The sequence below is a fragment of the Elgaria multicarinata genome, chromosome 2 (assembly GCF_023053635.1).
Source record: "Elgaria multicarinata webbii isolate HBS135686 ecotype San Diego chromosome 2, rElgMul1.1.pri, whole genome shotgun sequence".
NCBI lineage: Eukaryota > Metazoa > Chordata > Lepidosauria > Squamata > Anguidae > Elgaria > Elgaria multicarinata.
Window position 1 is genome coordinate 29,191,450 of NC_086172.1, and position 13,019 is coordinate 29,204,468.

Sequence of the window (13,019 nt, forward strand, 5' to 3'; positions counted from 1 at the left end):
GGACTTCAGCTCCCAGAATTCCTGACTATTGACTGTGCTGGTTGAGGCTGATGGGAGTTGAAGTCCAAAACAGCTGGAGGGTGCCAGGTTGGGGCAAGTTGCACTAGTGATGAGCAGGTCCAAAGGAGACTCTTGCTGGCTGAACTCGGAAGAAGATCCTACAGATAGCTGAAACCAGAACTGTTGCCCCCCCTCCCCAGGTTTTCTTGCTGCCTACCCTCCACCCTGATGATAAGCAGGGTGAAATCTGAGTTAAGGCGCTGCCCTGGAACATGTCATATATAGAGGAAAATATTGCCTGTGCCTGTCTTTTACTAATTATAAGCAGACATCGCGCATCAGGAATTCCGTTTACGCCCTTCAAGGTTAAGGCCACAAATTCCAGGCCTCCTTCTGGTTACAAGGTCGGGTGCACAGTCAGCATCTACAGGATAAACCCTACTAAGCACAAGGCGTCACGAAGCACGGCTCCAGGTCCTTGTAATGGAGGGGTGCGCATCTTGCGGTCCTCCAGACGTCGTTGGACTGAAAACCCCCCATCATCTCTCACCATTTGCTGTGCTGGCTAAGACTGATGGGAATTGCAATCCAACAATATCCACAGGGCCCCAGGTTGTCCTCCCCACGTCGCCATTCTAATGGACTCACCAGCGGATACTTTTCTATATACTAAGCTAAATTGTGTTGAAACACGGCCACTTTCTGATCAGTATAAATCCCTAATGAAAGGTCCCCATGCTGAGCTGAAACATCAGTTGGGCTTTCAAGTGTTTAATTACTGGTCTGTTTTTTTTTAAATAACCCCCCCCCCCAAATAGTCTCGCGCATCAGGTGGTGGTGCCAAATCATCCGACGAAATTGTCCGCGAGGTGGCCAGCGACGTCCAAAGCAAGCTGCCCGCCGACTTCCACATCGAAGCGGCCATGAGGAGATACCCGACGACCTACACCCAGAGCATGAACACTGTGCTCGTCCAAGAGATGGGGCGCTTCAACAAATTACTGCAAACAATCCGAGACTCCTGTATCAACATTCAGAAAGCGATCAAGGTGACGTGTGCCCCTCCGAGGAGGAGGGATGTTAAGTGGGAGCAGGGTGGCGAGAGGAGCTGTCAGCTCCCATTAGCTTCACTGGCGCCTTTGGGAACTTGCCGCATTGCTCTTTTAGTCTGCGGCGTCATCATCATTCCTGAGCTCTGCCCTGAGCTGCGATTTGTGAGCATCAGTTCCAAACGAATGTGCTGTGATGCATAATGAATCGCTGCTGATCTAGAAATGAAAAAAAAAGGGGGGGGGACGAAAGGACCACCCTGTTTTCAGATAGTGGCCTGAGTCTATGGCCCACCATGCAGCTGGAAGGGCTCATAAGTAGGCACGGTTTACAAAATTCGTTCCATGGAAGATTTGTCTGAGTCGTGCCTCCTGGGACTGAGCACAGGGCCAAACGGAATTTGCGGTTGGAAATCCGTGCATTTCAGCGCTTGCGGCGGGCGCCACAGAACAGACCTCCAAAATGTGCCCATTAACAGGCACACATTTGAAAACTGAGCAAGAGACCCGCGTGCACAGGCACGCTTTAGTAAACGGGGTGCATGGGTACAAAAGTGCACACACTTGAAAGCTGCACACAAAAATATGTGCAGATTTCTGTGTGTGGCGAAACCAGAACAGAATGAGTTTGGCAGTGGAAAAACGAGAATTTCAACGAGATCGGGCTTGACGGCTCCACCCTAACCCTATTCCAACCACAAACTGCATTCCGGTCTATTCCTATCAGTTCCAGCTAAGCACGGCTGGCGCTTCCCAAACACCTGGAAGGCACTAGGCTGCATGAGGGTGACATAACAGCGAATACTGAGCCTTCTGCTATGAACTAATGGGGATGTAGGCAGTGAGTTTGTTTATTCATTCAAACAAACCATAGTTATTTATTTATTGCATTTATATCCTGCCTTTTTTCCTCCCAAGGAACCCAAGGTGGTGTACACAATCCTCCTCTGCTCCATTTTTATTCTTGCAACAACCCTGTGAGGTGGGTTGGGCTGAGAGCCTGTGAGTGGCTCAAAGTCACCCAGTGAGCTTCTATGGCCATGTGGGGACTAGAATCCAGATCTCCCGACTCCCAGTCAGACTTTCTAACCGCTACACCACACTGGCTCCCCCACTTTTATGTCGCTCCTCTTCAGTTTGATATAGAATACAGTAGGGCATTGCTGGCAAATGATGGCCCAAATCACATGGGAAGATGAGCAGGTGTATGAACCACTGGTGGTAACAGTAGGTCCTGTAAGAGTGTTGCCAGAGCAGAGATGGGTACTGCGTTGGCAAGCGTCTGTTTCTGCATCTCTGTTGTGAGGTCTGTTATTGCTGGTAAATAACCTTTTTAGGCTGGGTGGCGGTCTGTAGGCAAGTGCTGGCCTAACACCCAAGGCCTGCGAGAGGGACAGGATGGGCTGTAGATCATTGATGATACAGTTGAGTGGTCTTAGCTGGGAACTGTAGCTGACAACAGGTGGCGTTCTGTTGTTTTTGCTTCTGGAAACTGAGCTGATGTATGTGATGCACGTTGAACAACTTATGTACAAGTTCTGTCTAATCATGTATGAGTTTAGTGTTCTATAAATTCTATGATGCACAATATTCCAAGGGTGCATGCAGGAAGTTGCACAAGAACTCCCGACAGTGTACCTGCTCTACCTACCAAACGCATGGCCTTGTGCAAGTCTACTGTGAGTGGAGAGGTGGGTGGGGGGATGGCAGGCAGATACTAAGAGAATGACAGTGTGAAGCACAATCACAGCCACATCATTAGGACTAGAAATCCTCGCCTATTGGTGCAACACTGTCATTACGAAACATCAATTCAAGCATGTACCGCTGATACATCTCAAGAAGATGGAGGCCCTGTTCAGACGACACGATAAGCCCTGGCGGTTAAGCGTTCGGAGCTAAACATGGCTTAGCATGTCGTATGAACCATGGTGGTTACAGAACCATGGTTTAAACATGCTCGCTAACCATTTGCTGCAGAAGGGTTGGCAGCCTGCATTTTTTGGTAGACTGCATGGTAAGGAGGATTGAGGAAACGGCCCCACTAATGTGTCATTTCCCTTTCCCATCTCTCACCCAGGGTCTGGTGGTGATGTCTGCGGAACTGGAAGAGGTAGTAAATAGCATTTTGAAGGGCAGAATCCCAGGCATGTGGATGAATAAATCTTACCCAAGCCTCAAACCACTTGGCAGCTACGTGAATGATTTTCTGACCAGACTGAAGTTCTTACAGGTGAGCGTATAACCTGCGCAAAACGTGCCCCAACTTTTCGGGATGACATTTTACGCACAAACAATGCTCACACGGGCCTCTATATAATGAATATCCTCATTGCTACTTCGGATGCTCAGTACACATTGTTTACAACAGTTTAGTCATCAATGCTTCTGGCAGGTAACCAGTAAGTTTTGTTTTGTGTGTGCTTCTCATTAAGATGGTTGCTTTTACAGGAGAGAAAGCCGTCCAGCCAGAGGAAGGTACAATGCAAATATAAACGTGGGAAATAGGTCGCTATTCAGTTAAGATTGACCAAAGGTCCCAATGAACAGGCCTACAATTGAATTCAAGGCTAAAGTGTGCCTACCTCTGCAAAACGCTGTGAGAAAAGAAGAGCAAGGGAATGACATCCCCACCCCTGTCATGCTGAGGGTGTTAAACTACAGCCCCCTACAGGCTACTGTAGCCATACAGTATGTAAGGGCCAGTGTCTTCTTCAGCCCTTTTGGATTGCATTGTCTGGAAACATAGAATCATAGAATAGTAGAGTTGGAAGGGGCCTACGAGTCCAATCCCCCCCCCCGGCTCAATGAAGGAATCTGCCTTAAAGCATCCCTGACAGATGGCTGTCCAGCTGCCTCTTGAAGGCCTCTAGTGTGGGAGAGCCCACAACCTCCCTAGGTAACTGGTTCCATTGTCGTACTGCTCTAACAGTCAGGAAATTTTTCCTGATGTCTGGCTTCCTGTAACTTGACCCCATCAGTCTGTGTCTGGCACTCTGGGATGATCAAGAAGAGATCCCGGGCATTGTGCAAGTGAAAGGCCCTTTGGCTCACACACGTCTATTCTCCTCCCCTCTGCCTGAACTTCCACTGCTCCACTCTGGAGCCTCTCCAGGCCACGTTCCACATCATTCTGAAGGGGACACCTCAGGAGAAGCCAGGAAAGCCGCCCCCCCTGCAGCATCCATGATGTTCTATTTGTGCTTCTCTGAATACAACCCACTGAGTTCTTCACACTGTGACATCAAGCTAAATCCCTAAATTTCCCTCCTCTCGTGCTGCAGACATGGTATGAGAATGGAACTCCTCCTACGTTCTGGCTATCTGGCTTTTTCTTCACTCAAGCCTTCTTAACTGGTGCCCAGCAGAATTTTGCCAGGAAATACACCATCCCAATCGATCTCCTAGGGTTTGACTATGAAGTCCTGGAGGACAAGGAATACAAGCACGCGCCTGAAGATGGTAAATAATACAACCAACCCTTCAGGAAAATTAATTTTGTCCAAACTCTTTAATTATCACATTTGTACCCCCCATCCTTCATCTAAGCTAGGGAGTGGGGAACAGTTTTCAGCCCATGGGCCGAAATCAGTTCTGATGAAGCTCTGGGTGTGTGTTTGTAGGGCGGGGAAGAGCACATTCCAGTGGTAGGAGGGGTTGAAGGCAAAAGGAGCAGGGCCAGAAATACCAAAGAAACCTATTGTAGCTGAAAGCACTTATTATGGTTTTAATTTTTGTGAACCGCCCAGAGAGCTTCGGCTATTGGGTGGTATAAAAATGTAATAAATAAAATACTGTCAGTAACGAAGCCTTAGAAGAGGCATTTCAATCTTTTAGAACGGGAAAAAATGGCACAAAAGTTGGAGAACCACTTAAGGATCAGTGGGGGTGGGAAGGGGGTGGAGCCATGAAAAAGGGGCCGGCCAGCTGGGGCCCGAAGAAGGCTGCATGTCCCGTCCCGTCCCCCCTGCCCTTCAAGGCCTGAGGTTCCCCACCCACTCTAAGCTCAGGGAAAACCGTATTTTATCTTCAGCCCTATAAGATAAATTAGCCAATGTGACTGGCCCAAGGTTGTAATTCACACTTAGAAAAATAAACTTGAGAAGCAATATTTGTAGCACCAAGTGCTGCAGGAGCCAACTATGGAGAATTAGTTCCAATGGCGGTCTCACATCTATTGGTGTTTATGCTGAGAAGCAGGTTTCAGGTAGGAAATTGGATGATTATGGTTCTGTAGGGCATAATACTTAACAGGCCTTTCTTTGCACATGTAAATGGCTGCATGTACATGTAACTGTTCACACAGTGAAAAACCAGCACTTCCATTCTTATCTACACACCAATATTATCGTAGCCAATTCTTCTCTCAATGCGATAGTGGATCTGTGTGCAAGGCAAGGTATCTATTTATGGCAGAGGTTTCCCTTAAGTGTAATTACTGTCCAAATCTATAATCCAATATAAAGATTACAGGCTATTTAAAAGAAAAGATAACACGTCGTTTCGCTTTACCATTTGCTGTGCATTACTTCTGTACCAACTGCCTTCCTATCTTTCTTTCTAAATAAATGCAGGAGTCTATATTCATGGGTTGTTCCTCGACGGAGCACGCTGGAACAGGAAGACGAAGAAACTAGGAGAATCTTACCCTAAAATCCTTTATGATAACATGCCAGTGGTTAGTAGTTACCCTATAAATAAGGATTTGAATTGTCTCACTTTGACTGCAATCTTACACCCATTTACTTGGGTGTAAGCACCATTGAATGCAATGGAATGTACTTTTCAGGAGACATGTGTTCAGATCACACTGTTAAGCTTATGTGTGGCAGTAAACGCCACTTAATTCACCGAGTTAACTTCTGTATAAGATTGGTCCATGAGAGATGGGATTCATTCATGCAGATTCATCACCCTGTAATACATTGTTGTCTTGCTTCCATGGAAACAAAGTGTGTTTTCAGAGATTACAGCTGTACAGCACATAATCATTTGTGCTCAAGTAATGCAAGTGCACTTGCCTATGGCGATTAATACTTTGAACAGAGCTGCATAAAACGATGGTGGATCCAAATTTTGGAGGGTCTATGCATGTGGTTGTGCGTGCACCATAACACACAAGACCCAGTGCTTCCCCACACCCAGATAAATTGCTTATAATCTATAAGTGGCCTGAAATAGAGTACTAGGTTTTAAGAATGTCTCTCTGTTTGCTGCCTTTGTCACAGATGTGGTTAAAACCTTGCAAAAGATCCGACATTCCTGAACGGCCCAGTTACTTGGCTCCGGTGTACAAGACAAGCGAGAGAAGAGGAACTTTGTCCACTACAGGACACTCCACCAATTTTGTGATTGCCATGATTCTTCCTTCCGATAAACCAGAGGAACACTGGATTGGACGAGGGGTGGCCCTTTTATGCCAGCTTAACTCCTAACCCAATAATGCACAGGGCCGTGTGTGAGAATGAGATCCTACCATTTCCCACAATTTACAGTTTTTTAAACTATTACTTTCGTAAGAAATACAAATACAAATGTTTGGAACCTTTTAAATTCATTTGATTAATACTTTTGAGTTTGTAAAAAATTTTTTTCCAAAAGATTAAAAAAAACCTGATGGGAAAGAAGATCTTGGAGAGAACATGTTTGCTTATTCAATAATTTTATTTTCTTATGTTCCTTATGAACAAGGAACATACATAAGATAAACACAACACTGTTGACAATGAACAAAAACAGCATTTAATCACCTCCAGCTTTATAATAATTTTTTTTAAAAAATGGATTTTGTTATAACAAAACAATCCCCCCCGCCCCCACCCCGAAAAAGAAGCTGATATCTCAAATATCGTTCAGGACCATAATCACATTGTTTCAACCATAAGGAAAGAAGAAGTCACACTGCATCCTAGGATACTACAGCATTTTCTAAGCAATAATAATCACAGCTGATTGAGTGCAGTGTGATTGACATGGGATGTCACACAGTGACAGCATTATAAGATACAAGAAACATTTATGCCCGCCAACAAATACACGTTTAAATGAGACTGGACTCCAGCAGAATGGAATGATGGAAGCCAGGTAGAAATGTAGTGGAATCCCGATTGTCCCAAATGTGACTTAAAAATCATTGCATTTCAAAACGTTTGGGGAATTCAATACTCAAGGAAACGGGAAGCCATGGCTGCTGTGTTGCTCTTCACAAAGCGTTACAAAGCGCACGCAAGCAAATGAGGGAGGCATTCCATTCTGAAGGGAAATACAAACCCACGTCACTCCTCAACATAACCTGTGTGTTTTAACATTTTTCTCTTTCAAAAAATCCATTACGGAGAGCTAATTTTTTGTTTCCTTAGAGAGGCAACATTACTATAGCACATGCCAGCAAAATCTAAAGGGGGAAAAAAAGATACTACCTGAAGTAGAGAAAGCTTTTATTCATAATTACAAAAATAAACCTTAAAACCAGGTGTGCCCTCATTTTTTCCAGACTGAAAATCTTACTTCAGCAATGCCAGGATCGCTCGGTCTATTTGGCAGATTTAATTAACATGGAGTCAAGAGTCCTCAGGCCAGAGCATCACTTTCTCTGGCTTGGAGCAGTAAATTTTCAACTACAAAATCCCACCCTCTCCAACGAGGAGGGAGAGACCCAAGTAGGTAGGATCCAACCCTGTGGTCCCTACAGTTGTGAGAGAGCCCCAATGATCTGAATGAATTCTCTTGGCTAACTGAATACAGGGTCCAAATCTCAATTTGGAAACACCAACCAGCCAAAAACTTGGTTGACTCTTAATACTATACAAAAAATAAGATTTTTTTTTTAAAAAAAATAACACCCAACAAAAGTCACTCAGCATAACAGACAATGGTAGTCACATTAAAGAGGAATGACTAGAGAAAAGACGTGGAAGGGTAGAAAGAAAGGTTTGCTTTAACTTGGAATGAAGGCCTTGTTGAGTTTTCTAACCAAGTTTGTTTTTAGGAGATATCTGGCATGATAAAACTACAAGAGCCAAGCTGTATCTTACCCACCTTAGATTGTATAGAGAGGGGGTTAAAAAGAATAGCAAGCTGGAAGAACGAACTGCCATGCTTAGCTAAAACTCCTTATCTTTGCATTAGGCTGGAAGATTAACAGGGCTTGAGCTTCTCATGAACTCCTAATATCAGAGCACAGAGAAGACCAATCTGTACCTGGCAATACAAACTGCTTGGCACTACACAATCAAATATTAAAGCTGATTTCTGCAGGTTAAGGCTTTTGGCTCAGCCTGTCCTCCCCATCCACACGCACCACGAGTTTACAGCAACTGCTTTAATATCGCCCAAGGGCCTGTTCCGGCAATACCTCTGCAGTGTGCCTCCTTCCCACACTGTTCTGGTAACACAGGGATTCTGTGGTCAGGTGGGAGATGTCACCCATGCAACTGTGTCACACACCACCACCACCGAGGAGGTAGAGATGGAGGAGCCCACGGGATGCCTTACCAACATGATCGTCGGGTTCTTTACATCATAGGAAGGAGCCAAATTGCAGCAGCAACATGGCAACAAGCCCTACGTGATCGAATGTAACAAAAATGGAAAACAGTGCTTTGCACAGCAAATGCTGAAAGTGGGCCGTTTCTGGACGAAACTCCCAGTTCCAGTGGCAGGTGCTCTAAACTCAGGTGACAAAAGGCATTCAAAGTAATACATTCAAAAGTGTTCTTGGGAATTATGTAAACAGTCTCCAGGACCGGCTCCAAGGGCCACTGCAGTGATCCGTAGATTAGCTCTTCTCAGCCTGGATTTGTTTTTTAAGGTTATCACGTGAGAAAAGAATTTGGCTGTCACGGCCGAAAGAAATCCAAATGCAGGCGCTTCATTAGAGGAGAAAAGAAACAAACCCAAAGCAGAAACTGCTCAGTAGTTCAGGTTTCAAGTAGCACTATTGTATTACGCTTCTGCACAAAAGGACCAGAGGGGGTCCCCAAGCAGTGTTAACAATTCGGCAATTTGCCTGCAAAAGTCTACAAGCTAACATCAAATACCTAATACTGGTCAAACCCCCACCCCCACCCCCACGAATGGAACGCAGGCCTCTACGGCTCAAGAGAGGAACCGGTAGCTTGCTTCCTTGGGCTTCAAAGGGACAAGAATACAGCATGGTGTGACCAACGTACAGAGGAAGAGGATCTTGGGTCTGCAGGTGCTGGAAAGGGCAGAGTTGCTGGGCGAGGGGGGAGTGCAAAGCTGTGGCTGCAGGTAAGAATGTCTGCTTGAGACCCTGTATTGATGAGCTGATCTGCAAAGGACTGAGTAAAGGGCGAGGAACTGAAGACGAGCATCAGAGCCAGACGACAACGACGTGGTTTCACGTTGGTCACCAACCATTCAGCACAGTGCAAAACAGCCGACAAAAGATCATTAGAGCCAACGCAAGGGTTGCAGACAAGCGCACCACTCGCACCGCCCTAAGGCAATCGATGAATAGAACATGCTTGAGAACAGTTTACAGGATTTTTAAAAAAGGAAAGCTTCTCCTCCCCCCAGGATGCTCTCTGGTCATGCACGGCCGGGTTTATTTTTGTCGCATCTGTGTGTGTGGTGGGTGTGTGGAGTGGGGGAGAGTGAGGCGAGGGGAACCAGTTCAGAGGCTGTGACAAGGCCCCCGGGCCAGCTGTAGAGGATGACTTGGAACTCCTGCTCCGGCTCCCCACGGAGGGGCGCATTTCACCATCGGCTCAGGTAGAACGCCAAAGGCTTTGTCAGCCAGGGAGTCGCCTTCTGCTGCACACCGCAATGGCAAACCGAAAAACGTCGCACCTGCACTAACAGCACTACATTTCCTGCTTCCGACACGGGCCGATTTTTTGTAAAAAAGAATCTGGATCTTACCCCTTTGGCAAGCTGAACGGCATCCAAACAGGCCTTTTGTTGGTTTGTCTTAGCCAGGAAGCAGGAGTTCGTTCGTGCAGGCACCGGAACGCGCTCACTTGTCAAGGCAGCGCATGCCGCCGCTTTGCCTGGGAACAAATGTGCATACAGTACAACAGTGCAGACTGAAAGCCGTACAGTAACGTTGTTGTAACCACAGTTTTTAAAAAAAATGTACTGGAAATGGTCAAAACTGGATGTCCAACACTATTTTGTCTTCATAAAGGGCAATCACCAACATGATGGCAAATCCCAGGACCAGCCCTAAATTCTGGAGGATGAACTGCCCCACAGGACAGTAGCCGTGCTCTTCGTTGTCTCCGTCCCCGTGGAGCATCTCCGGAAGCTGAAAGGAAAAACGTGGCTAAGTAACCAGCTTCCATTTTGTCAGCTCACAACACTTTGGGGGAAAGTCACCAAGCACTCCAAGAGCCACATGTGGCGCTTGAGCAAGGCTTTGCTTCGGCCTCTACTTCAGGAACGAAGAAGGTCCTTGTCACAGCACTGAGCATCTGTCCCTGGATTAGCAGGTGGTTTGCAACAGTGCAGAGAGGAAACGGAACGGATTGCTTAACCCAGGGTCTACAACACGTTGCCCAAAATTTGTATTTTTAAATACTTCCTTAAAAGTTGTTTGTTGTCATGTTGCAAAGCCAAAAGCTACCCTCCGGTGCCACCTTTATTTCGATTCAAAAGCGCAGTCGTGTAATCCTGCGGCCCACTTACATAACCATCAGCCAGGTGCACGGTGTCACTTTTGTTGTTCTATCAGGAGTTAACACTGCAAGTCTCAAAAGGGTCCCATCTTACATTATGTTGGCAGGGCAGAGAGGCCTCCTTCTCATGCCTCTTGGGAAAAGCCCGGCCCCCCGGCCCATGTGTAAGACCCCCAGTGCATCTCCTTCCCACCCCCAGTCTCGCCCCTCCTGTCAGAGAGGGCTGTCGCTTGCAGGGCTTCCGCCCTCACGGCACAGGGCTTATGACATCACCTGCATCAGGACATGTTAGGCCGTTGTTCAGCCCCCTGCTACGTGGTGGCTTCCAGATGTGTTGGGAGCAGCACACCCATCATTTCCCGGCAGCATCACCACAGGGGTGGCTGGGGGTGGCAGTCATCCAACATATTTGGAGGGGCCCGGCTTGCTGTAATTGCTCTCACTTCATCAGCATAATGGAAGAAGGAGCCCTTGGTGGTGGCTACGTTAATTCAATAGAGAGGAAGTGGGGAACCAAAGAGCCGCTACAGCCTGTTATCAGGCATACAAATACCCAATTTCTTCGATTCTAAGACACACTTTTCCCCCCATATAAACATCTCTAAAAATGAGGTGCGTCTTAGAATCGCGGGTGTGTCTTAGGGTGGTTTTTTCCTGTTGGTGGTACTGAAATTAGTGTGTGTCTTACAATCGAAGAAATACGGCAGCAGCTAACCCCGAATACAACTTGTTTACTTTAACGGAATTGTTACCGAACTACGATGCACGCACCGCTTTTGTGCACACAACCCAAAGGAGCAGGGATCTTACCATATCCACAAGGGCTACGTAGAGGAACATGCCGGCCGTGACGGCAAAGATCCAGAGGGTGATGTTATTGGCGTATTGTCCCACAGCTGTTCCTATTAGCATGCCTACATAAGCCATCATGGCCGAGAGGAGGTTGTAAACAATGGCCTGCTTCACAGTCATGCCTGCTTTTAGAAGCACCGCAAAGTCCCCTGAAAGGAAGATGGAACAATCACCAACGGTTCATTCAGCCACACCAGGGAACGTTTGCGTCAAGAAACCCAAAGGGGGATATTTTGGATCCCATCAATTTGATGCGATCAAAAAACAGGCCGAGAACACAAGCACTTTCGAAGCATTCACATTCTGTTTTGAAATACTCAGATTTGGTCTACTGCTATATCCATGGCAAAAGTAATTCTAACATATTAGTGATCTTTGTTAATCCAGTAAGTGTTTGGACTGTGGTTCCATCCCCTGGGTCAAGTGGAAATCTGAGTGGTTCAATACTGCTGCCAATGGAGCAGGCCCAGCAGGGGAGGCTCACGCTCCAGGGGGCAAGATCCGAGCCCTCATTTGCTCCTGAAAGCTTAACCACGGTGAAGCACTTGGCAGTATTATCCCTTCGCGTATTTTTTTTTATGAAGGTGCCGGTCATTCATTGTTGTGAACCGGGTGGCTTTATTCCGCCCTAGCAGCACAAATCTCCTGGATAAATGGGTGGCTAGCAGCCCAGCTGCTGCCTGCAAGCGCAGGCCAAAAACACAGAATAATGGCACGCGGCAGAAATAAACGGGAGCGTGAAAACCAAAGAAGCAATTTAAAAGGGGCAAAGCCAGCTGACATCCTTTAAGTCCGGGACATGATCAATTGATCCCTCCCTGCAATCCCATAAGCCTGCAGGAGTGAGAACGGAGCCTCAATAAGGTGGTCTGTGTGGAAGTGCTCATGGCCACAAGGAAGAAAAGCAGTCAGAGCGAACGTAAAAAAAACTTGAGACAAGAAACTCAGCCCCACCCTTGACAGACCGAAGCACATGGGTGGAGAAGGAGCTTCCCACACTGCCAGGACGGTGCTTTAGCACTAAGCGAGAAACCGCTGTCTGCACTGGGAAGGGCCGGGCAATCAACGTGAACCGAGCAGAGGTGCGCACCGCTCGTGGAGAGGATATAGTGGCTTTGGCTACATTAAAATCAATGGCTCTAGGCTGTAACAGGTATCAATCTCGGGATTTGGCCAACTGCCGGCCACAGAATCCCTTGACATCAGTGTCCGTCTATCCGGCCTAATCTTCCTCTGTCTGCACTAGTCCAATGCCCATCGGTGACCAAGTATTTCTCAATGCAAAGATGCTTCCATGGCCTGAAATACTGCCCACGGTGTGGTTTGCACAGCAGCCCATGAGCATGCCACATGCCCGGAGGCCTCCAGATCCAACAGCCACAGGCACCTACTGAGATCCCCTTTCCCACCAGCCTTCTCAGAGCCGCTGTGCACTCACTGCCCCAGCCTCCAGAAGTGAGTAGTCACATGTAGCGAC

The 13,019-nt window shown here is 47.0% G+C and overlaps 2 protein-coding genes across 5 annotated transcripts in view; one reads left to right on the plus strand and one right to left on the minus strand.

Moving 5' to 3' along the window:
* The window catches only part of DNAH7 (dynein axonemal heavy chain 7), a 163,477-nt gene extending 156,964 nt beyond the window's left edge, over positions 1-6,513 (plus strand). Inside the window, exons 60-64 of the mRNA XM_063118294.1 lie at positions 819-1,049; positions 3,130-3,282; positions 4,334-4,511; positions 5,624-5,727; positions 6,278-6,513. Coding sequence (XP_062974364.1) covers positions 819-1,049; positions 3,130-3,282; positions 4,334-4,511; positions 5,624-5,727; positions 6,278-6,484 — 873 coding nt within the window. The 3' untranslated portion in view covers positions 6,485-6,513. The remainder of the gene's footprint in view (positions 1-818; positions 1,050-3,129; positions 3,283-4,333; positions 4,512-5,623; positions 5,728-6,277) is intronic.
* A 3,632-nt stretch (positions 6,514-10,145) lies between these two features.
* The window catches only part of SLC39A10 (solute carrier family 39 member 10), a 50,025-nt gene continuing 47,151 nt past the window's right edge, over positions 10,146-13,019 (minus strand). For all 4 annotated transcript variants that reach the window (XM_063116236.1, XM_063116235.1, XM_063116237.1 and 1 more), the window contains 2 exons: positions 11,501-11,691; positions 10,146-10,320 (listed from right to left, as the gene is read on the minus strand). In XM_063116236.1, coding sequence (XP_062972306.1) covers positions 10,162-10,320; positions 11,501-11,691 — 350 coding nt within the window. In that variant the 3' untranslated portion in view covers positions 10,146-10,161. The remainder of the gene's footprint in view (positions 10,321-11,500; positions 11,692-13,019) is intronic.